Source organism: Carya illinoinensis, chromosome 15 (assembly GCF_018687715.1).
Source record: "Carya illinoinensis cultivar Pawnee chromosome 15, C.illinoinensisPawnee_v1, whole genome shotgun sequence".
Taxonomy (NCBI): domain Eukaryota; kingdom Viridiplantae; phylum Streptophyta; class Magnoliopsida; order Fagales; family Juglandaceae; genus Carya; species Carya illinoinensis.
Window position 1 is genome coordinate 2,130,234 of NC_056766.1, and position 20,776 is coordinate 2,151,009.

At 33.7% G+C, this 20,776-nt stretch overlaps 2 protein-coding genes across 3 annotated transcripts; both read right to left on the reverse strand.

The window, feature by feature from the left end:
• Positions 1 to 203: 203 nt before the first annotated feature.
• On the reverse strand, positions 204 to 3,538 carry LOC122296266 (60S ribosomal protein L3-like). The gene is made up of 6 exons (XM_043105826.1): positions 3,415 to 3,538; positions 2,634 to 2,725; positions 2,412 to 2,522; positions 1,500 to 1,804; positions 816 to 1,225; positions 204 to 655 (listed from the first exon to the last, which is right to left on the reverse strand). The coding sequence occupies exons 2-6, from the start codon at positions 2,716 to 2,718 to the stop codon at positions 397 to 399; spliced, it is 1,170 nt and encodes a 389-aa protein (XP_042961760.1). The 5' UTR covers positions 2,719 to 2,725; positions 3,415 to 3,538; the 3' UTR covers positions 204 to 396.
• A 3,507-nt stretch (positions 3,539 to 7,045) lies between these two features.
• On the reverse strand, positions 7,046 to 13,914 carry LOC122295436 (cellulose synthase A catalytic subunit 2 [UDP-forming]-like). Of its 2 annotated transcripts, XM_043104454.1 has the most exons (14): positions 13,389 to 13,914; positions 12,085 to 12,280; positions 11,775 to 11,998; positions 11,578 to 11,677; positions 11,232 to 11,418; positions 10,701 to 10,967; positions 10,222 to 10,567; positions 9,860 to 9,997; positions 9,629 to 9,754; positions 9,315 to 9,527; positions 8,942 to 9,212; positions 8,580 to 8,776; positions 8,108 to 8,458; positions 7,046 to 7,948 (listed from the first exon to the last, which is right to left on the reverse strand). In XM_043104454.1, the coding sequence occupies exons 1-14, from the start codon at positions 13,467 to 13,469 to the stop codon at positions 7,367 to 7,369; spliced, it is 3,279 nt and encodes a 1,092-aa protein (XP_042960388.1). In that variant the 5' UTR covers positions 13,470 to 13,914; the 3' UTR covers positions 7,046 to 7,366. The 2 variants fall into 2 exon arrangements, with proteins under 2 accessions (XP_042960388.1, XP_042960389.1); XM_043104455.1 differs by lacking the exon at positions 9,315 to 9,527.
• Between the last annotated feature and the right edge of the window lie 6,862 nt (positions 13,915 to 20,776).

Here is a 20,776-nt window from a genome sequence, read left to right on the forward strand (position 1 = left end):
CTAACTCGAATACATGAACATTCGACCTTGAACTAAGACATGAAAACTCCTCACAATTTCCACTACGTACGGAGTAGAAAAGCTCAGAGATTCTGATCCCAAAACAATGGAATACCAAAAAGAAGAAAATGGGGAACAGAAAACCAGGTTGGTGCCCAACTCATGAAATAGCAAATTTTAAATTTTGAAGTGCAAGGCCAAAATTTGTAGCAGTACTAATTATTTAAGATGTAAAAGATATCCTCGTCTGAATAAAACTTGACAAAATACCGTTCAAAATCCTCAAACATGTCAAACCACATAGATTTCGACGACGCAATTGTCCTGAAGAAAAAATTGCATGGCATAAAAACGACATTAACTTGATGGCCAAAAACATCTGACATGCTTGCATAATTATGCCTTGACCCGTCCATAAAACTTCTGTTTCTCTTGAGTTGTCTGGAATCGGCCATGCCCAAACTTTGAGGAAGTGTCGATGAACTTGAGCTTGATCTCCTCAAGAGCAAGACGCGATGTTTGCTTGAGCAGAGACTGGCGAAGCGTAACGACCCTCTTCTTTGGACCAACACAGCATCCCTTGATCATGAGGTAATCATCCTTCACTATACCATAATGAGGGAAGCCACCCATTGGAGTAACGTCCTTCTCAGTCCTAAACCATCAAAACAAAGCCATAAATTGTTAGCCAAAAACATCAAGTATTACTTGCACCAGAATGAAAAGTGCCTCCTGGTGTGTACGCTGACTCCATCAAATATTACAACAAAGGTTTTGCTTTCCAATGGATTTCACAAATCATTCAACCAACAAACCTGTCAAACTCAGTGAGAGCAGCATGTGACTCCTGCCCATTCTTGCCAAGCTTGTAGATCTTCTTGTTCATCTCAGTACGGTGGTGGTATCCATTCTGACCAGCCCTTGCAACTGTGAATGAGACTCTAGCAGGATGCCAAGCACCAATACATGCCACCTTCCTTAGACCCCTATGAGTCTTCCGGGGAAGGCGGGTGACACCCCAACGAGTGACAACACCTTCATAACCTTTACCCTTCGTCACACCAATGATGTCAATCATCTCATCCTTCTGGAAAACAGTGTCCACAGGAACCTGTTTCTCAAAGAAACCGTATGCATAGTCCACTTTCTGAGCCACAGTTCCTCCGTTGACCTGGATCTCCATCAGGTGTGCTTTCTTCTGCTTCAATCCCTTCATTTTCCTAATCTGCAGCAGATCAGCCAGAAGCACTCATATATTAGAAGTAAAAAAGGAACAAAACAAGCAGTTAATGAAACCATGTCAAACTGAAGTTCAGGAACTATGACATGTACATGTGTATTTTTTTTTATCGGTAAACAAGATTTTATTGATCATAAGAATTGGCAAGCGTCTAGGTATACAGGTATATTTGTTATATATGCAACTACATTCTTTTTTTTATCAGTACATGTAAGAGTACATTATTTAAAAAACAATTTGATAAATGAATTGTTGGTACCTGAGTGTGAGCCAAAACACGAATAACAGTAGCATATTTTTTCATTTTCTCCAGCTGTGATTGGATATTTTTCTTCCCTTCTTCAGATTCATACTGCTTTGAGTATTTTGTGAAAGCCTTCTTCTTGGATTTGCACCAATTCTTGTAGAACCTCCGCTTCACGTCTTCACTCAAATGCTGAGCCCAAACAGTGTTCAACGTGCGAAGTCCACGTGGTGTCCTCACATAGCCCACAACTCCAACAACAACCATAGGAGGAGTCTCAATAACGGTAACAGCCTCACAAGTCTCCTTCTTGTGAAGTTCTAAAAAATTAAAAAAAAAAAAAAAGATTCAATAAAGCCCACAAAAGTTAAAGGCCAGAAAAATTCCATTGTACAAGGCATCAGATAGGAAATACAAGTACTAATTCGAAGAAATAAAATAATTTAATGTCATAAACAACAATTCTGTTAAAAACTTGAATAATTATGTTAGAAGATGACTGGATGCTATGTTATTCAATTAGTTATATGCCTTCACAAACTTTTAAGGAACAACATGGTTACAAAATATAGATCAACAAAAATGTGCAAGAAACACATCTGAACAGAAAATGAAAGCTCAAGAAAAATAAGGACCTTTTGAAACATATAAAACGTATCAACGACAAAAAGAATTTAGCTTTTGGGCTATATAAATGATAAGAAACTTTGATAGCCACCCCATCATTTAAAGCAACTATCTGTAATAGTGTTTCCCTTTCCCTCTTTTTTTTTTTTTTTTTTTTTTTGATAAATAAATTTTCCCTTTCCCTCTTTTTACTAAATATAAACAGAGAATGCTTCACTACTTCAGCATAGTGTGATGGTTAAAGAACATAGGACTAAGAAATGCTAATAAAAAAAATATAGGACTAAGAAATGAACTCACTTGATCCAGGTTTTTCAACCTCCCTGACAATGTGAGTCATCCCAGCCTTGTAGCCCAAAAATGCAGTAAGTCTGCATAGCTTGGTTGGGTCATCCTTAGGAAAAGCCTTCACTGCACGGGTCAAAGCCACCAATAATCATTAAATGAAAAAAAAACAGCATTAATTTCAGGATGAAACACCTTTCTTTCCATGATCAGATAATGAAGGAACAAATCACATACCCTTTCCCCTGTGACGAGCAGCTCGCTTCCTTGGAAGAAACCCAAGGGACCCGTGCCTAGGGTGCTCAAACTTCCTGTGCGACATTCTCCTCCTATCACAGAAAACATCAAGCCATTAATAAACCACATAAAATTAATCAAGTTTGATCAGTATAGCTCTATACGGACGAGTTGTAGAAGCACCAGATGAATAACACACAAACCACTCGAGCAGGTTTCACTTGATCTACCGCTTACTGACATATCTCAAACTTGATATATATTCTTGGTTTGATATATAAACAAATACACCACTAAACTAATATAACTACAAAAATCATTTTAAATAAAAGAATTTCGAAACAATAATTATGCTTTGAATACGAATTTAAATTTAGTGTCAATCTAGCGAAAAAAGCTTACACATTTAAAACAACGTATTTTTAAAATCGCAAAAAATTACCAATATAAGTTGAAAACTTCATCAATAAATGCAAACATGGACAGACAATTATATAATACAAGAGATTAATGCAAATGATTAAAGAACCAGATCTAGTAAGAGAGACAAAATCCTGACAGAAGCACAAATCTAATACGCGAACTGAGACTATGGTAACAAAAAACTACAAAACGCTATATAATTGCCAAGGAAATGAACGTTAAAAACAGCACTAAGCCAAAATAATGAAGATAGAAAGAATCGGTTTCTCTTCATTTTCTCAAGTTTCTCAGCAACAACAAAGTTACAAAAGAGGGAGAGAGAAATAAAGAAAATGGACATAGAAAGCGAGAGAGATACCTGAGCTTCGGCTTACGGCGACTGCTCCCAAGTTGAGTCGGCAAGTTCCCAACAGAATTTATAATAAACCCTAGGTCGTGTTTATATAACAAATGGATTTACATAAACCGCCCCCGTGGTTTTGTCGAATTATAAAAGGGCCCTTGCTCTTAAATTTCAATCCACTAAGTGGCCCAAATCTAACTAAATGTGGGCCTGGGATGACCAACTTTATGGGCTTTCATTGGTAGTCTCGGATTATTGATTCAGCCCACCAACGCAAGTCTCCGAAAACAATTCAAATTAGGGCTACGTCATCACCCCTTCGGCAGCTGCTTATATTATATATAGACCTGCTCGACCTTGAGGAGCTCTTTCATGGACGAGTTACGAGGTTACGTTCTTCCGGCTACATCCGAGATTATTTTGTTATCAAATTTTAAGATAATTTTATTGTTGAAGAGAATGATGAAAATCTCTGTTCCGTGCTAACGCAGCACCGTCGTAGAGGTGCTATGAGCGGCACTTTTCCACACGAGATTTCTGACTCTACCTTTACCTATTGTTTGGCTGCCGAGAAAAGAGGAAAAAGAAAAAAAGATGGGAAAACGATGATCCGCGGGAGAGAATACCAGACTCGTTATTTTTCATTATCCCTTCCATTGGTTTCAGTGGGTACAAGCTTATATTTACAACGTTAGATCTATAAAGGATTAGCATTTTCTTATCGCTGTGATGAAAGTTTGTAATTTTGTTCTTGCACACCTTGGCTGAGAATTGGAGCTCAGTTTCGTTGCCGAGAAAATTAAGTTAGATTTATCTGCATATTTGTTAGGGGGGAAAAGTGATACCTCGTATCGGTCTATTTTGACTGATGTATCGGAAATCGTTTTAATGGCTTCAACATCATGATTTTAGTTTTAGGGCGTAAACATTTTTCAGACATAAGCTGCAAACAGAATAAATGATCATGTTTTCTTAAACTGTTAAAGAATTTAATCCACCCACTTAATGATTTATCCTTAGTTTTGTTATCATATATGTAGTGGCACTTCCCCCACGAAGTTTCTGACTCTATGTCTACAGTTCTTGTAGTGTTGGGTTCCATGAAAGAGCTTGGAAATAGATATCGCAGAGGATTTAAAATATTTGGCTCTTGTCAAATTTGCCTGTAATCTATTTATCCTGTTATTTTAATATACCAGTAACTCAATGCAATCTCATATTTGGATCTTAGATCTGTAAAGCATATACATTTGCATTTCTATATTATATGAGGTTGTAGAATTTAAACTAAGAACTCAGTTCCTTTTAGCAAGACTAATCCATTAGATGCTGTTGAGTAGGTTCAAAAGTATATTTTTTCTAGGGTCCAAATGAGTTTTTATTAGTACTGTTGGGTGATGGGGATATCAATGCGTAACTCCTGCTATCAATATGGCTTTTTCAAAGAAAATGAATAGAAAGAAGGAAAGTAGTTTCTTTTGGTTAATGATATCCAAACATTGTTGCTTCTTTAATAGACGCACCCTGTGTTGACGGGTTGGAGACATATAGGTTGAGGCTTTTGTTAGCATGTTGGTTTGAAATACTTGTTAGTTGATGAATTTTCTGCTCATATAGGTACATGCATTCACACAAGCTCGCACAAATATGGTCTCGATATACGATACTCTTGTTTTAATCATATTGGGATTGCTGGGAGTTCATATACTTCGGATTGTCCATGTATGTGGGTCTCACTTTCAAGAGTCCCCTTGCATGAATGGTATTAGACTCAGGTACTTGAAAACGATATAGATTGTAGAAGATATGATCTGTTTTCTTTGGAATTAGGCTTTGTGAAAACATGTCCTGTATGAGTGTCTTTTGATCTTTGTTCAATTCAAATCCTTGTGGACTCTGATGTTTAATCCAAAGTATGGTACTACCCATGATTCAAGTAAGCATTTCATTTTGAAAGTGCTTTTGTTGATACTCACTTGCACGCATACTTTCTTAGCTAGGCCTTTAAAATCCTTGGATATGTTAATACAGCTGGGTACGTTGGTCATTTGGTTTGGGTAGAAGATTTCTCGTAAGCCTACAGGTCTTTCCTTGCATTGGCTATGGGCATCTTCGGAGAAATTTATTGTTTTTGTGCTTAAAATACAGGTATAATCTAGTTATTTATTTGTGATGCATGTCTCTGTGTCTAGTCCTCGTTATGACTCGTTTCATTCTCACACGTTGTTGGTGTCCGACACAATTGGGGCCCTTTTACCTCGTTCTGCTTGCATCCTTATTGTAGTATATTTTGGTCATTCATTCAAAGAAATAATAGCCGTGTGGTTTTCATAATGGGAAAGCAAAGGCAACTTGCAAGGTATGGATGCAGAAGAGCTTTTGTGAGGCTGAGAAGTTTTAGCTACTTAGATTCAGGCTGAAGCAGAGTCTGATTTCTTGATTCCGCAACAGATCACTTCGAACAAGATGTCTTCTCGTGTTGGATATTTTCGAAGTTGTACTTATAAAAATATATATACATATTTTCGAAGTTGTCCACTGGTGTTAATATTTTCATTTTTGGGAACACTTGTAATTTGAAAAAGGAAATAGTTGCATTTTCTTGGAGTTCCCGAGTGATGGTATGTAACTGTTGATGGGAACATTGGGTAATATTTTTCATGTAGTGTAACTAATTCTGTTTATATTTTGATTGTTATATAATATATTGGACACTATGACAGTTTGTAGTTTGTAACTGTCCATGCTTTTTCTTTCTTCAACAAGCGATTGAAGACTAAGAACCTTTGGTCCTTTAGCATCCAACTATTTAGGAGATACTATACCTGTTTTGTAGAGTACAGAAGCTAAGTATGGGGTTTAAACTTGTGAGAAAAGAGATTTGCAATTTAGAATTTTGCAACCCTTATATAATTGCTTTTAATCAAAATGAGTAAAACACGGGACTCACAAAAAAAAAATAAATAAATAATTTCTTAATAGTAAATTTTATTTTATTTTTAAATTAATCGAGACGATTAAGCACTCTATATTTTGACTCTAATGCAATTAGGCTTTCTTGTGAATATCAATTTCATCGAAGTAGGAGCAAATAATGTGTATGAAGTCCGATAACATTAAGGAATGTTTGGTAAATATGAGAAATTTTCAAAATTACTCACAATTTTTATTTTCAAACATCACTACGGATGTTTTTAAATTTGAACTTTTTAACTTTTTTATCTAATCATTATTTGACTATTATAATTATTATAATTGTTACAAAGTTCAAAATGAAAACAAAAATTAATACAATATTTTCAAATTTTTAAACAAAATAATATTAAAAAAGTATATTTAAACAATTTTTAAATTTTATAATATTTTTATTTTATTTTTTCTCACTCTTTTTTCAAAATCTAATAAAATATTTTTTATTCAAATTATTTTACTATTATTCATAAAATTTGGAAATATTAAAATGTCCAAACAAGTACTTGCAAGTACGGCAATTCTCTAATTATTGGTTGTCAGAGGAGATAGAGGAATCTCATCCTCTCAATTTTAATGCTTGAAATTGAGTAATACATCATGTGAATAGAAGGGCAAACATTTCAAAAACCAACTTTATATGAAATGTCCCATGATTGGGAGGGGAGACCAAATGTAGATCAAATTAACCTTTTATTATCATCTTTTGATATTACATAGAGATCATCAGAACATAATCACCCTTCCAACCCACAATCCCACGTACGAAAAAGAATCTATGAAAAATTATGAAGAACAAATATAGTGTCCAGGTCCTATCCTTTCAATCCTTTGTATCTACATACACCCAACAAGGATTACCCATTTGCAGCCTTGAAGATGGTTTTCATTCAAACCACACCATGTCATGCAATATATTTATCTATGATCAGAAAATACCTTAGCCTACTAATGCTGTTGGCATAGAACTCAACTTCAATTTTCTTTGTTGTGCATCTTAGTCACAATCCAAACCACAAACTTCTAGTACAATATCGCCTTTTGACAGAAACGGGTTGATTCGGACCCATAAAAGGGAGAAGATTGATGCTAGGAGGATTGCCCAGACCACAACAATGGTGGGAACCCTGTCCTGTTTCCCCATCAGCCCCTTAAGAAATGGGTAAAGATGGATAATGACCCATAGTGCAAAAAACAGTTTACCAAAGAGTGGACCCCATGAATCATAACCATTATTGATGACATCTGAGACCCCAACTACAACTCCGATTATGTTTATGATCAGCAAGGACATTGGAGGGATCAACAAAGATGTCCACTTGAAGAGGTAGAGTTCAAAAAACTCTCCATCGTCTGCAGCTTTAGATGTAACGGTGTGGTTTGTGTTAACCCCAGCCAAAACCTTAAGCAAGCCTTGGAAAAGAGCAAATAGGTGTGATGAGACACTGCCAATAACCCAGAATTGTTCATTCCTCCACCAGTCGTGTATGCTGACTCCTCCCCACTGCATCTCAAGGATACCAGTTGCAGCTATGGATACGAAGAGGGCCATGAAAACAAGACTAGCATAGTTGCTTATCTGTTAAAAAAATGAAAAATTTCATCAATTAAAAGCCTTGCAGATTTTGAATTTGAGTTTTAAAGAGTAATGCATTTGAGCAAAAAGTGGGCCCAAAGAAATACTTTTTAAGTTTGAAGGCATCACATATATTTGAGAGTTTAAAATAATTAGTATTACCTCCGGAATGATGAACTTTCCAGTAAAGAGGCAGATAGCCGGCAAGGTACAATAAGCAAGCAAAGGAATTGATGTCAAAGGATAAACAACTAAATTGATATAAGAAAAGCGCTCCAACCCTTTCAAGCCGCACCCATATCCATACCATATCGGACAATGTCTGCTGAAGAAAATCTCAACGGATCCCAGGGCCCACCCCAGAACTTGGTGTAGTCGATCTGAAAGGTTTATAGGAGCTGAACCCTTAAATGCAGGCCTTTTTGGCATGCAATACACTGATCTCCAGCCATGGCAGTGCATCTTGAAGCCTGTTAGTACATCCTCGGTAACAGAGCCATATATCCACCCAACCTGAAACATTAGTGGAATTTAGCCAACGTGACATTATACAATGTTATATAGAGCTAAAGAAAGAGAGAGAAAAGAAAAAGATTTGTTAAACTTAAAAAAAAAAAAAAAAAATCTAGCATACCTCTTTTCCCCATTCTGTTTTATCTTCATAACTACAACTAATGACATGGATTGCTTCTTTCAATAGAGATGCAGAACTTGCTCCATTTGGAACCTCTCTATCTTCCATTAGTGTAGAAGCTATGAAGACAGGCGATTGTCCAAATTTTTTATCAAATTTCATTAGGGGCATTAGGGATGATTTTTCATTATCTATTCCTGCAGTGTAAGGTACAGTAGAAGCATATGTGATATGAGTTTACTACAATCTACAACAAGTGAACAGGGGACCAAACCCCATGCTGGGTTAGTATAAAAGATTTGGGACCAATTAGGTCAGTATAAAAAATTTGAAACTCATTGCGAATCTGAAGTACTCTTTACCTTCAATTCCCTTCTCAATATTCTCTAGTGCATGCATCTGACTTGAAGCCTCCCTGTTTTTCAACTGCTTTTTGTCATCGGACTTCTTTTTCTTGTTCTTCTTTCTAGATCCATGGCAGAAGCAGCACGATTTTGGCCAACAATTACATGTCTTCCCAGGAGGTTTCTTCTTCATTGGCGCATCATATCCATAGAGTGCCAGCCTATTGAAAACACACCCAGTTCCAACATAAATTGGTCCTTGGATCCCATCTAATCCTTTCATATCGATCTAGATTCAGTTAAAAGAATTAGCACTTGCATGGTAAACGATTGTTAATAGAAAATGGGTATGCATGTATGTAATACAAAGGAACCAAGATATTCTACTTACATCAAAGAATACAACGTTCCGATTGGAGTATCTATCATGCCAATCAATCCCATCAAATTTTTGAGGAAATTGTACATAACAGATTTTCTTTCCAGATGTAGGATCCATCAAGAAGCACATAGCTTCACGAAGTGCCTTACTGTTGTTTATATAGTGATCACAATCGACATTCAAGAGGTAAGGAGCATTTGATATAATTGCTGAGACCCTTACCTTGATTTATCATCCAAAACATTTATTAATACTAAGAGAAATAGCAAGCCAACGAATATGCCTAAAACACAACTTGAGAGAAGAAAGTGAGAGAGACATACCAAAGCATTCATGGCCCCAGCCTTTTTGTGGTGATCAAATCCTGGTCTCTTCTCACGAGATACATAAATCAAGCGAGGTAATTCATTTCCTTCTATATCAAGAACACCATTTTGACCAAGGAAAACCTGTATAAGACCATTAAGATTAAAAATCATATATTTTAATTGTCTGAATGCACATAAAGGCCAACTAGATGAATCTTCCATGGAAGCCTTAGGAAAAAATCTCACCTGGATCATTCCAGGATGATCCCTGACATTGTTCCCAGGCCATGGAGTCCCATCCTGCATTGTCCACCCCTCCTCAGGAACCTTTTGTGCCACGGTTACCAACCCATTAATCCGAACTTTAAACTCTTCATATTCTCTCTGTACAAACAAATGACAACAGTCATGTTCTCAGAAGAGGTCATTGTACATTATTGAAGATGAAAAGAATCATTAAGAAAAAAAAATTAACTTTTACTAAATGCTTAGATAGGGCTCTCTGCCTGCCATATTTTATGCAACACCAAAACTACTATTTGCTTGTGGAGCTGAAATTCCAGATAATGGAGAGAATGAAGCCAAAAAACAAAGGGAGAGGTAAAAACCTTCATTGCACGCCGTTCTCTTATAAATGTTGGATTCAATTTATCTTTCAAATAGTCAACTTTCTGATAAAAATACCATTCTGGGGCTCGTGGCTCAATGTTGAACCTCTTACAGAATGGGACCCACTTACGTGCAAACTCTGATGTCTCAGAGAGGGCTTCAAAAGTAAGCATGGCAGCACCATCATCCGAGACATAGCATGTAATTTTGTCAACCGGATAGTCTACAGCAAGGATGGACAAAACCGTATTTGCAGTGATAAGTGGTGGTTCTTTCATCGGATCTACCGTACCTACAAATATGTCTATATTAGCCAATTCGGATGGCTTTCCTTCTTTCTCATACCTGAGATGAAATATCACAAGCATGTTACTTAAGAGTGGAAAGTTGCGCATGCCCCCTAGGCACAAGAAATATTACAGCATGTTGCATAAGAATAAAGAATCACATAGACATACTACACATACAGACAGGGTACCTCAGGGACAATCGATCAAGGTATGTCTCTCGCATAATCGGAGACCATTTCGGAAACTGATCCAATATCCAAGATACAGCAAACCATATTTCACAAATCACTGATGTTAACCACAATCCATATGCATCATTGACTGGATGGGTAATTCTATACTGGAAAAAGAAGCCAAGAATCACAATTCGGAGAAGAATTATCATTCGGTATGGATTTATCTTGCTTGAAGGAATTGATAATTTCCTTGAAAGTGGCTGCCTGCCTTCATCCATCCTATAAAAGAAAATAATAATGGAAATAAACCTCGAGTCTTGTTATCGAGGAAAGAGAAATATAGATATACCAAGGCTGGACCATTTCTTTCCAAAGAGTATAATAATGGAAATATACATCTTCCAAGTACAGAAATGATTGTTGATCACTATACTATATGGTTGTGAAATATGATGCCTCAATGTGCCCCCAGACCATAATCATAATGATAAACCCATCAATATGATTGCTTTTTTGTAAATGAGGTTAAAACAATACACCTACATGGGCAAATCAGGATCATCCAACACTTCTCCAGCATTGTTTCCACCACCACCTCCTCCTTGGCGCTTAACCACATGAAGTTTTTCATCCTGCTTCTTTTTCCACTCTTCCATACGCTCTTTCCATGCAACAGTCCCATATCCATATACGGCTAAGTCTTTATTGGGATCCATAGGTCTGGGTTGAACTGTGTAATCAACACCAGTTATCACACCATAAATTGTCAGAACAATAATAAGAATCGCTTAGGACAAAAAAAAAAAAAAAGAAGAAAAAGAAAAAAAAAGGCAGAAGCATCAGCGTAGAGTTCACAAATATTAGAGCTGATCAAATCTAGCAAACTTACAGGAAGCAGATTCAGAAACTAGCATTGGATGGACCCGCTTTGCACGACTCATATAAGGGGGAATAATAAGAGTATGCTTATCAGATGATATTCCAGCATCCTATAGAAGAAAAAAACAATCAGTATAAGACAATAACCAAAGATTATAATCACAATTAAATAGGAACGGTTATCAGATTGCTATAGCAAAATTTCACCTTTTCACGATGGGTCTGGAGAGAGATATCTGGAGAAACAGAGGCAGAATCCTGCTCTAATAGTGTGGCAATCGCTGATCCATTGACTTGGGAACCTCGGCCGACATTAAGATGAGTAGAGTGCATGGAAACTGCAATTTGGTGAGCATTGCCTCCAATGTCAAATTCGTTCTCCAAATCATCAGTGTCATCCTCTTCTTCATCGCCTTCAACTCTAGCACTCCCTGGAATTGCTTGCATTGTTAGTCAAAATTATCACCAAGTTCACAATAAGAACATGATGAGTAGACTAAAAATAATAAATTCTCACCTTTTATGCGCTTGTATCTCATTTTGCAGTGAGGGCAGACCTGATTGCCTTCTCCTCTTTCATACTCATAGCAAGTTCTGCACACAGGGAAGGCACATTCGTTGCAAGCGACAAATGGCTCCCCATCAACTGTGATCTCTATCTCATCCCCACATATCTGGCAAATTTGCCTACTCAATTCTTTAGTTGATGTCACCTGCAACTCATAGTAGCCATAACAATGTTAACCTTCACCATATCATGAATTAAGAAATTCCAATACACCCAGCAGAAATCTATGCTGCTTAAAAACTATAATTATAACGGCATGAAGTTGGTTAAAACTATTATTATAATACAATTGCATGGAAAAATAAAAGTTGAAAACTTTCACGCAATGGTTTCATCGACTAGCTCTGAAATCTGTTGGAAATATTTTCAAAATAAATTATATATTATATTTTTATTATCAATATTTTGAGATTTATTTTTTAAAGTTATGAATTATTTTAAAAAGAGATAAATTATGGGAAGTTTATAAGCCACGACTTATAGTTATAATATTTTGGGTTTGTGTGCTTCCCATAAGTTTCTTAAAAAAAGGGGGGTCCCTCAAATTCTCAATGGCTTTGTGGTCTTGAGGCTCAAGATGTTCTCAAAGTGTAGCTTTCGAACCACATCAATGTAAAGGAAGGACGTTTAATTATTTGTAGGAAGAATGGGCGGCATGTTCCCCTACCACGGGCCTGGCGTGTGCGGCCCAGCGGCTCAAGGTGCATAGCGCAGAGGAAGAAGTGTGCCAAATACAAAATATAGAAACCTAGAGACAGAACAAGAACCAATAAAAATGTAGCCTTTTTCACTCCAGGCATAAATACAGTTTCTCCCGAAATTTGTCTTTTAGAAAAAAAAAAAAAAAAAGGGAAGGAAGAAAGAAGTACTGCGATAAGCTTGAGAAAAACACTGGAAAAATACTCACAAGAAATACGCAGATGATTGACAATTTCAGCTTAAAGAGCCACACGAAGATCGGAGGAGAAACTTGATGAAAACTCAACATCAAAAGAACATGGAAAAAGGAACTCATACCCACTACCCGGCCAGAACAAAACGGCAAAAAATAGGAGGTGAAGAAAGTAGGAAGAAATAGCCAATGTATGTTGCTCGATCGGGAACAAACCCATGGAAGAAAATCCCAAGACGAGAAGTTGTCTTTAAATTCCACATGAAAAGGGTTTGGATAAATGAGTTTAAATACTGTAAGAAAAATAACACATTGTTCTTCAAAGAAGTTTGAGAAAATTAGCACGAACAAAAGGACTTACTCGGGCAACCTCATCAGCATTGATAAGAACAAACTCATTTCTGTTGTAAGAACCCGCAACAAGTCTTCCTTTGGTATCCATATATCAGAGCATTTAGAATCAAAGACGTACACCCACTACACCAAACCTCTGTCTAAGCCTCTAGCACCACTCAAAAGCTAAAAAATAACGCAGGTTTGACTTGACGTTTTCTGCCTTCTCTTCCTCTACCTTCTTCATCTGCCATTAGCCCACTCTCTTAAGGCACCCATTACAGGCAACTCCCACCCCGACTTTCTGTTACAATTAGAGAAGAAGAAAACTTTGTATATCTGGTAAATGTAATTCGTTCAACTTATTACAGAGAAGAAATGAGCTTTGCTATTTATAGAATTCCAGACTTACTTTACAAAGAAAACGAACTTTTCAAGAACCAATCTTGCTAACCTATAATATATATATTAACATGTGCTGACATGTGTTTATTTCTAATACTGTCCACATTATAAAAAAACCAAGCTAGAAGAGAGAGAGATCAGAAACAAATATAGAAATGGTTAAAGGGTTAAAAAAAGGAAAGGAGAATGATAAAATACTACTGGCCGGTAATTTGGTTGGGGGAACTAATGATTCTTTTCTTGCAAGGCCGGTTGGGGGGACTAATGATTCTTTTCTTGCAAGACCACCTGGTTTCTCCCAAAGATGGGTTGCTTGCGTTAGTCAATGTGAACTTGTGTGAACCAAGGTACGTAATGAGAAAGCAGTATAGGTTTATAGATGTACGTACGTATGCTTGTTCTTAATTAATCCGACACTGCATGCTTGTTCTTAATGCGCCAAATCACTAGTTCTTATGTAATTTTGGCACCTAAGAGAAAGTGACATGAAATATATCAACACATATGATTGAAGATGATAAAACTTAGAATTAAAAAGCTTTATTTTTCATATAAATATTGATACTTTCAAACTCGAGCGATATTTGAGTCCTTTCTACGAACACGAGCGATCTGACTCTTGCTATGTATAATCAAGGTGTGTAATTCAATATATATTCCGATGCATTACGAATTCACCATTTGATTTCAACATAAGATTATAGGATACATGAGTACCTTTGTCCGTAGAAATGATTGAAATTCTCAATATTTGGAGGTTAATCCAATCAAAAAACATAGCTTAACTTGATGGTTTTCTCTGTTTCAAATTAAAGCTAGTCTCCGGCCAACAAAACAAACCTAGTGCTATAGGATCATTATCGACCAAACTACATCTAGTCCTCTTCATTATCATTTCCAATATAGAATTAACTTGATCTAAAAGGAAAGGTAATTGAAGTAAAAGGGAGTTAAAAAATAAAAAGACAAGGAATGAATATAATTGGATGCAAATAATTAAGAAGGGGTGGAATGGTGAATTGAGTAGCTTTTAGATTTCTTTTCTGCAACTCAAACCTTAGTAGGTACGTGTCCAATTAATGCTGCATGCTGTAGATCATCTACTTCTTTTTGGGATTTGGGTATTGAGAAGTGTTGATGTATGTTGTGAATAGTAATGAAAAATCAGGTAAAAAGTAATAATAGAATATTGAATAGTAGTAAAAAGTAATAAATAGTAGAAAAAAGTAGGCGAAAAGTAATAATAAAGTAATAAATAGTAGTGAAATATGTTGAGAAGTATTGAGAGTTGCTCAACACCCAAACACATATTGATGAAATGGGGTCAGGACCGGCTCAATACATTTCGGGGCCTAAGGCTAAATTTTTGAATGAGAAAAAAAAAACAAAATTAAATAATGTTTTTTTTTACATTACATTTTTATTTAAAAACAACACATATCGTTTTGCAAATTAAAATTATTGATTAAGATTTTATACCACATTTTCAACTTATAACTAACTTTATTAGAAAATTTTTGATTTTAAGAGGATTTTATCAAATCTAGTATCTTAGGGCCCCTTAGGGAACACAACTCTTCTTAAGTATTCTCAACTATTCTCAAATTCAATTTTTTCTCTCATTTTACAAAATCCAATAAAACATCTTAACTCAAACCATTTCACTATTATTCACAAATATTTTGAGATATTCTTAGTCTCCAAACAAACCCTAAAATTAATTATAATCATTATTGTCAATAAAGTTCTATAGACAACCTATACATTTGGAAAAAAGTGAGCCCTTGTCTCTTCAAAGGATTATACAAAAAAAATTTATGAACACTTAAAAATTAGATTTTGCTATATATAATTTGTACATTATATATTAAACTACTAATGACAAAAGTGAAGTGTATTCTTAGAATGAGAGTATCTGAAATAATTATTATGTACGATACTTTTAAAATTAATAATGACATAATGTCTATTTAATACTTTTTATGTTCTCTCATTGAGTTAATTAATTTTTTAATTAGTTTTTTTTAAATTATAATTTAAATTTTTTTTAGACCTTCTTTCATTTCGTGCCTTAGGCAATTGCCTAATGGAATAACCGCCCTCAATGGGGTATCTTACAATTCAAGGGAAATCTCATTCCCCGCCCCCCTATTGGAGGATAGCCATTTTACTATATCGTCGGCAGGGACTTGTGATCATGGCCGAAAAGAAAATGGAGCTAGCAGCTGCATAATTTTCTTTCTCTGCCACGAGCATTGAACACTATTCAAGTGCCTGACTTTGCACCAAACTCATCCATGGCATGCTTTAAATCAAAAACAAAGATCATCAATCTCGATCTCATGTGGTCTTGAGATTCATGAGTACTAGTAGTGAGGGAAATTGGAATTAAGCAAAATTACAATCAACAAAAGTGATCGATCATCTATTTTCTCCTTGATTTAAGCAAATAGTTATCATGATGAGACACATGAAATGGAAACACAAAATGTATGTGTCGTGGAATTTGAAGCAACTTATACGTACAATCAACAAAATAAAAATCTAAATATGGTTTTTTGCAGCACCGCATGAATCTTAAGATATATATTTGCATTGGCGCATGCAAATTCAAAGCTTCACATGATGATCAATATTATTCAAGAGTTGGCACATGGAGATCAACTATCTAATGTGTGCCTGTATATTATGTAGAGTAATGCTTTATACAGTTTTAAAGTATACAAATATCGTGCATTTCTTTTGAAAAACAATAACATTATAGTGCCAACAATTTAAATGTTAGTTTTTCATTTGAATCTCATATTTATCAATTGTTTCAAAAGAAATACGTTACGTGAAACTTGTATACTTTAATGCTATATAAATCATGTTCTTATCATGCATCATTGATCAACACTAGTTTGAGTAAGAAAAAGATCCAAAAAAAAAAAACACTTATTTGTAACAACTAGTACAATATATGGGTTGATTAGGAAAAAAAAAAGTACTATATATGAATATCATATGGGTATATGCACTGTTGATTTAAATTTTAATGATAATACTATTATTTTCTTAATATGGTTTGATTCACAGATCACTCATCACATTAATTAGCTAAAGGAGTGGCTCTACAATTACACATCTCCTTGACCTACAGTGCTTTTTTTTTTTCCGTGCATTTTTTTAACACTTTTAAATTTTTTTAAAAAAATCACAATATCATTAAAAAATTATTTTATTAATTATTAAGTGTAAAAACACTGTCAGGATCCCTTATCTGGAAGAGCCACATTTCTCATTAGCTAAAGATCAGTGAGTAGGTTTTTTTTTTTGGGAAAAGAGTGTGAGACTTGTATTATCTTATTCAGTAGTACTTATTCAAATCATTATTTTTGACATTATTCTAACAGCATTCCAAATAGGGTCTGTTGGCTCTATAGTTATTGTAATTGATATCCTCTTTAAGTTTTTGTCGAATTAGATGGTTAAGTATATAAAGAGATGGACATTAATTATTATTGAATGCAAACGAGTAATTTATTCTATCTGAAAATTCTATAAAGACAACATTAAGAGCACTGGCATTTGATTAAGAGCACTGGTATTGGATTAACCAAATATCAGTGCTTTTCATATTTTATAGAATGTTGATGAAATTGAGTTCACATTAAATTAACTAAACACTTTTTATATAAAATATTAGTTACAGTAAATTCGTCCCACATTCCATATATATATATGAAAACAACTATAGCTTTTTCAAACTAGTATTTTATTATTTTTTGTCCCACATTCATACCACATTTGAGATTATTATATTATATATATGGAATTTTTATGGATTGTAGATATGATATTTTTATTTATATAATATGAGATTTCACCATCTATGTACATATGATATTATTATATTATAGACTGGTGGATTGTGAAAATACAAATGAATATAATTGTTGGAGGTTATTGAAGATTATGAAAATAAAATAAAATGTATTAAAAAAATTAATTAAAGAAATATAAATATTTTATTATTATAGAGAATGTGATGGTTAATCCAATATAGATTTTAAGTATTGAACATATTCTTCAAATTTTGAAGATGGAGATGGCCAATTCAATGCCAATGCTCTAAGCGTTTATTTAGAAAAAGTTTACATTTTAAAATTCTCATCTCATCTTATTTTTTCTCATTCCCAAATATTACTAAAATACAAATACTTTCAAACTAATTATTACAATTTTTTTAAACTGTTAAAAAAAATAAAAAACAATTCAAAATTTTTAAATTACCACACAAAAATATTATTAAAAAAATATATTATTTCAATATTTTAACTTTATAATATTTTTTATTTATTTATTTTTCTCTTGTTTTCCAAAATCCCATATAACTTATAATTTTAAAAGATATTTTTCCTTAAACGAATTTTTTAACTTATTTAAAATTAAAAAAATATTTTAATATATAATATTTAACTAACTTAATTTTTTTATTAAAAAACTTTTAAAATCATTTAAAACCTCCTATTAAAATCTCAAACAAGCTCTAAATTTGATGAAGAGCAATGTTAATCATGACCAAATTTAAGGACGTTAAATTAATAGGAAGAATACATAATTCATGAATAAATCTACATTAACCGAGGATGGATTCTGATGAATTTTGTTATTTTATTTAGTAATTAAGAAAATATTATTTTAAATTATGTTGTAAATTCTTTTTTAAAAAATATTTAAGAATATGGAAAAAAATTATTAAAAAATAAATAAAAAACTTTTTATAACTTGTCGCCGTCGGTAGCCGCCATCCTCCTCGTTTTACACCCGTACGAAGATTCATAATATTAATCATTACTAAACTTTATTTTACAAGACAGAAATCGCTTCGAATATTATATATGTCTCTCTAATCGTGCGTTGGATCAAATGATTAATACAAACCAATTAACATGGACATTGCCTCAATGACACGTAAGACGCAGGGGTCACCAGAACTAAAACCGAGGAGGCCTTTGTGTGGGGTCCAATAAAGCTAAAATGAAAAAATCTACGCACAGTCATCTGGGAGTAAACGTGGCGTAAGCGGGACTGACGTGACATAAAAATTTAAATACACCGTTTTATGTGATATGAAAATACGAACCCTATAACTATCTCACAAAATAACAAAAGAGAAATGATATTTGTAATCGTGATTGTGCAAGTAACGTGTAATTATTTTAAAAAAAATGAATTAATATGAGAATCACATGAAAAAAATTATTTTTATAATTTTTTTTATTCATTCCATATAATCGTTTGCATTCTGCTTGTATTTACCGACTACATCTAACAGTTCTGATAAAAAAATATAATTATGTATTAATTTATATATTAATATGATGTGATTTGTTAAAAAGTAAATTTCATTAAAAATAATATTAATTTAAATTTTAAATATAAATAAATCAGTATTAATACACAGATTAGTGCACGATTATATTTATATATAGCAAAACTTCACAAAATAACCTTCCCTTATCAAGTCCACCGTAACCCCTAACTTTTATCCTCTTTTTCCAAACTTTCTCAGTAACCAAACACGACCAACAATAATTAAATAAAAAAAAAACTCAGTCCTATGCATTTCTTGGAGCATTGAGAAATAGAAAAAGAAAATGACAAAATCAACTAAAATGCTTTACGACAAGGAAGTGAAGCTTAGAAAAATCAAATTAGTAATTGGAGCTTTTTTTTTTTTTTTTTTATTAGCAGCTGACGTAGCATGCTGACTCCCCTGCAATTGTACCCAATAGAATTGAAATACATGTAACTTTGTATGGATAATGATGAATTACAACTTGATCGGAAGGTGGAAGTGAATCCACATGTTAATGTGGTGGCCCATTGACAGTAGCCTAATAGTGACGGTCTCTGTCTGTGAATCCACATGGATAATAGTGACAGTAGCCTAATAGCCTAATGTGGAAGTGAATCCACATGGACAGTGATGAATCCACGTGTCTCTGTCTGTAAATTTTTTTAAAATTATGTAAATTTTACGTATTTTTTTAAAAAATTAAAATTTATTATTTAAAAATTAATTTCTTTTAATATATATTTCATATTTATCATTTTTTTTTAAATTTACGTGAGATTCACACTATTTAAGAATGTAAATATTATTTCTAATGATAAAATGGTTCAGTGATAGATGACGTAATTCATTAATTATTTTTTTCTATTAAAAATATTTTCTCGGTGGGGTTTAATGCTCTTTCAATTTGGTTAGAAAGCCCACGAGCTTTTCATGCGAATTTGTTTTTTTTATTAAAAGGCGAGAGACACGTGGCATGAACCTTTGGGTATCGTTCCTTTTAAAAACAAGTTAACCCGGTTGCCCACGGAATAATCCAGGTGACTTAGAGCATCCACATTGACTTTACGAAAGTCATTTTTTAAATTTTGATAAAAAGTATAAATTTTTTATAATTTTAAAATCTTCCTATCCATAATTTTATATTAGATTAGCTATTAGATTCATCAAAATAATAATATAATATTATTTTTTTAATAATATTTTTTTTTCATATTTTGCAATTAAACCTATTATATGTAAATTAATAATTTAATTTGATATTTAAATTATTGATTTCCATTTAATTTGAAGGCCGTATATATTGTGCCTTTTATTAACTTATATGGACCTACACACATATACATATATATATGTGTTAATATTGAAGGCAGAGACAATTGTGCCTTTTATTAACTTATATGGATATATTTATATTTATTTATATTGAAGGCAATATCACAAATATGGAGCTGAATCTCGTATACAGCTGCAACATCTTCTTAAAAGCAAGACAAATTCAGCTTCATCAATACACATCTCTACACCAAAACTTCTTAAAAGCTACACATCTCTACAAACTATATTATTAAGTTAAAAAATACAGCTACAACATCTGGAGCTAAAATCATCTCTACACAAATTCAGCTTCTTAAGTTAAAAAATGGAGCCTCAAAACAGAAAAATCCAAC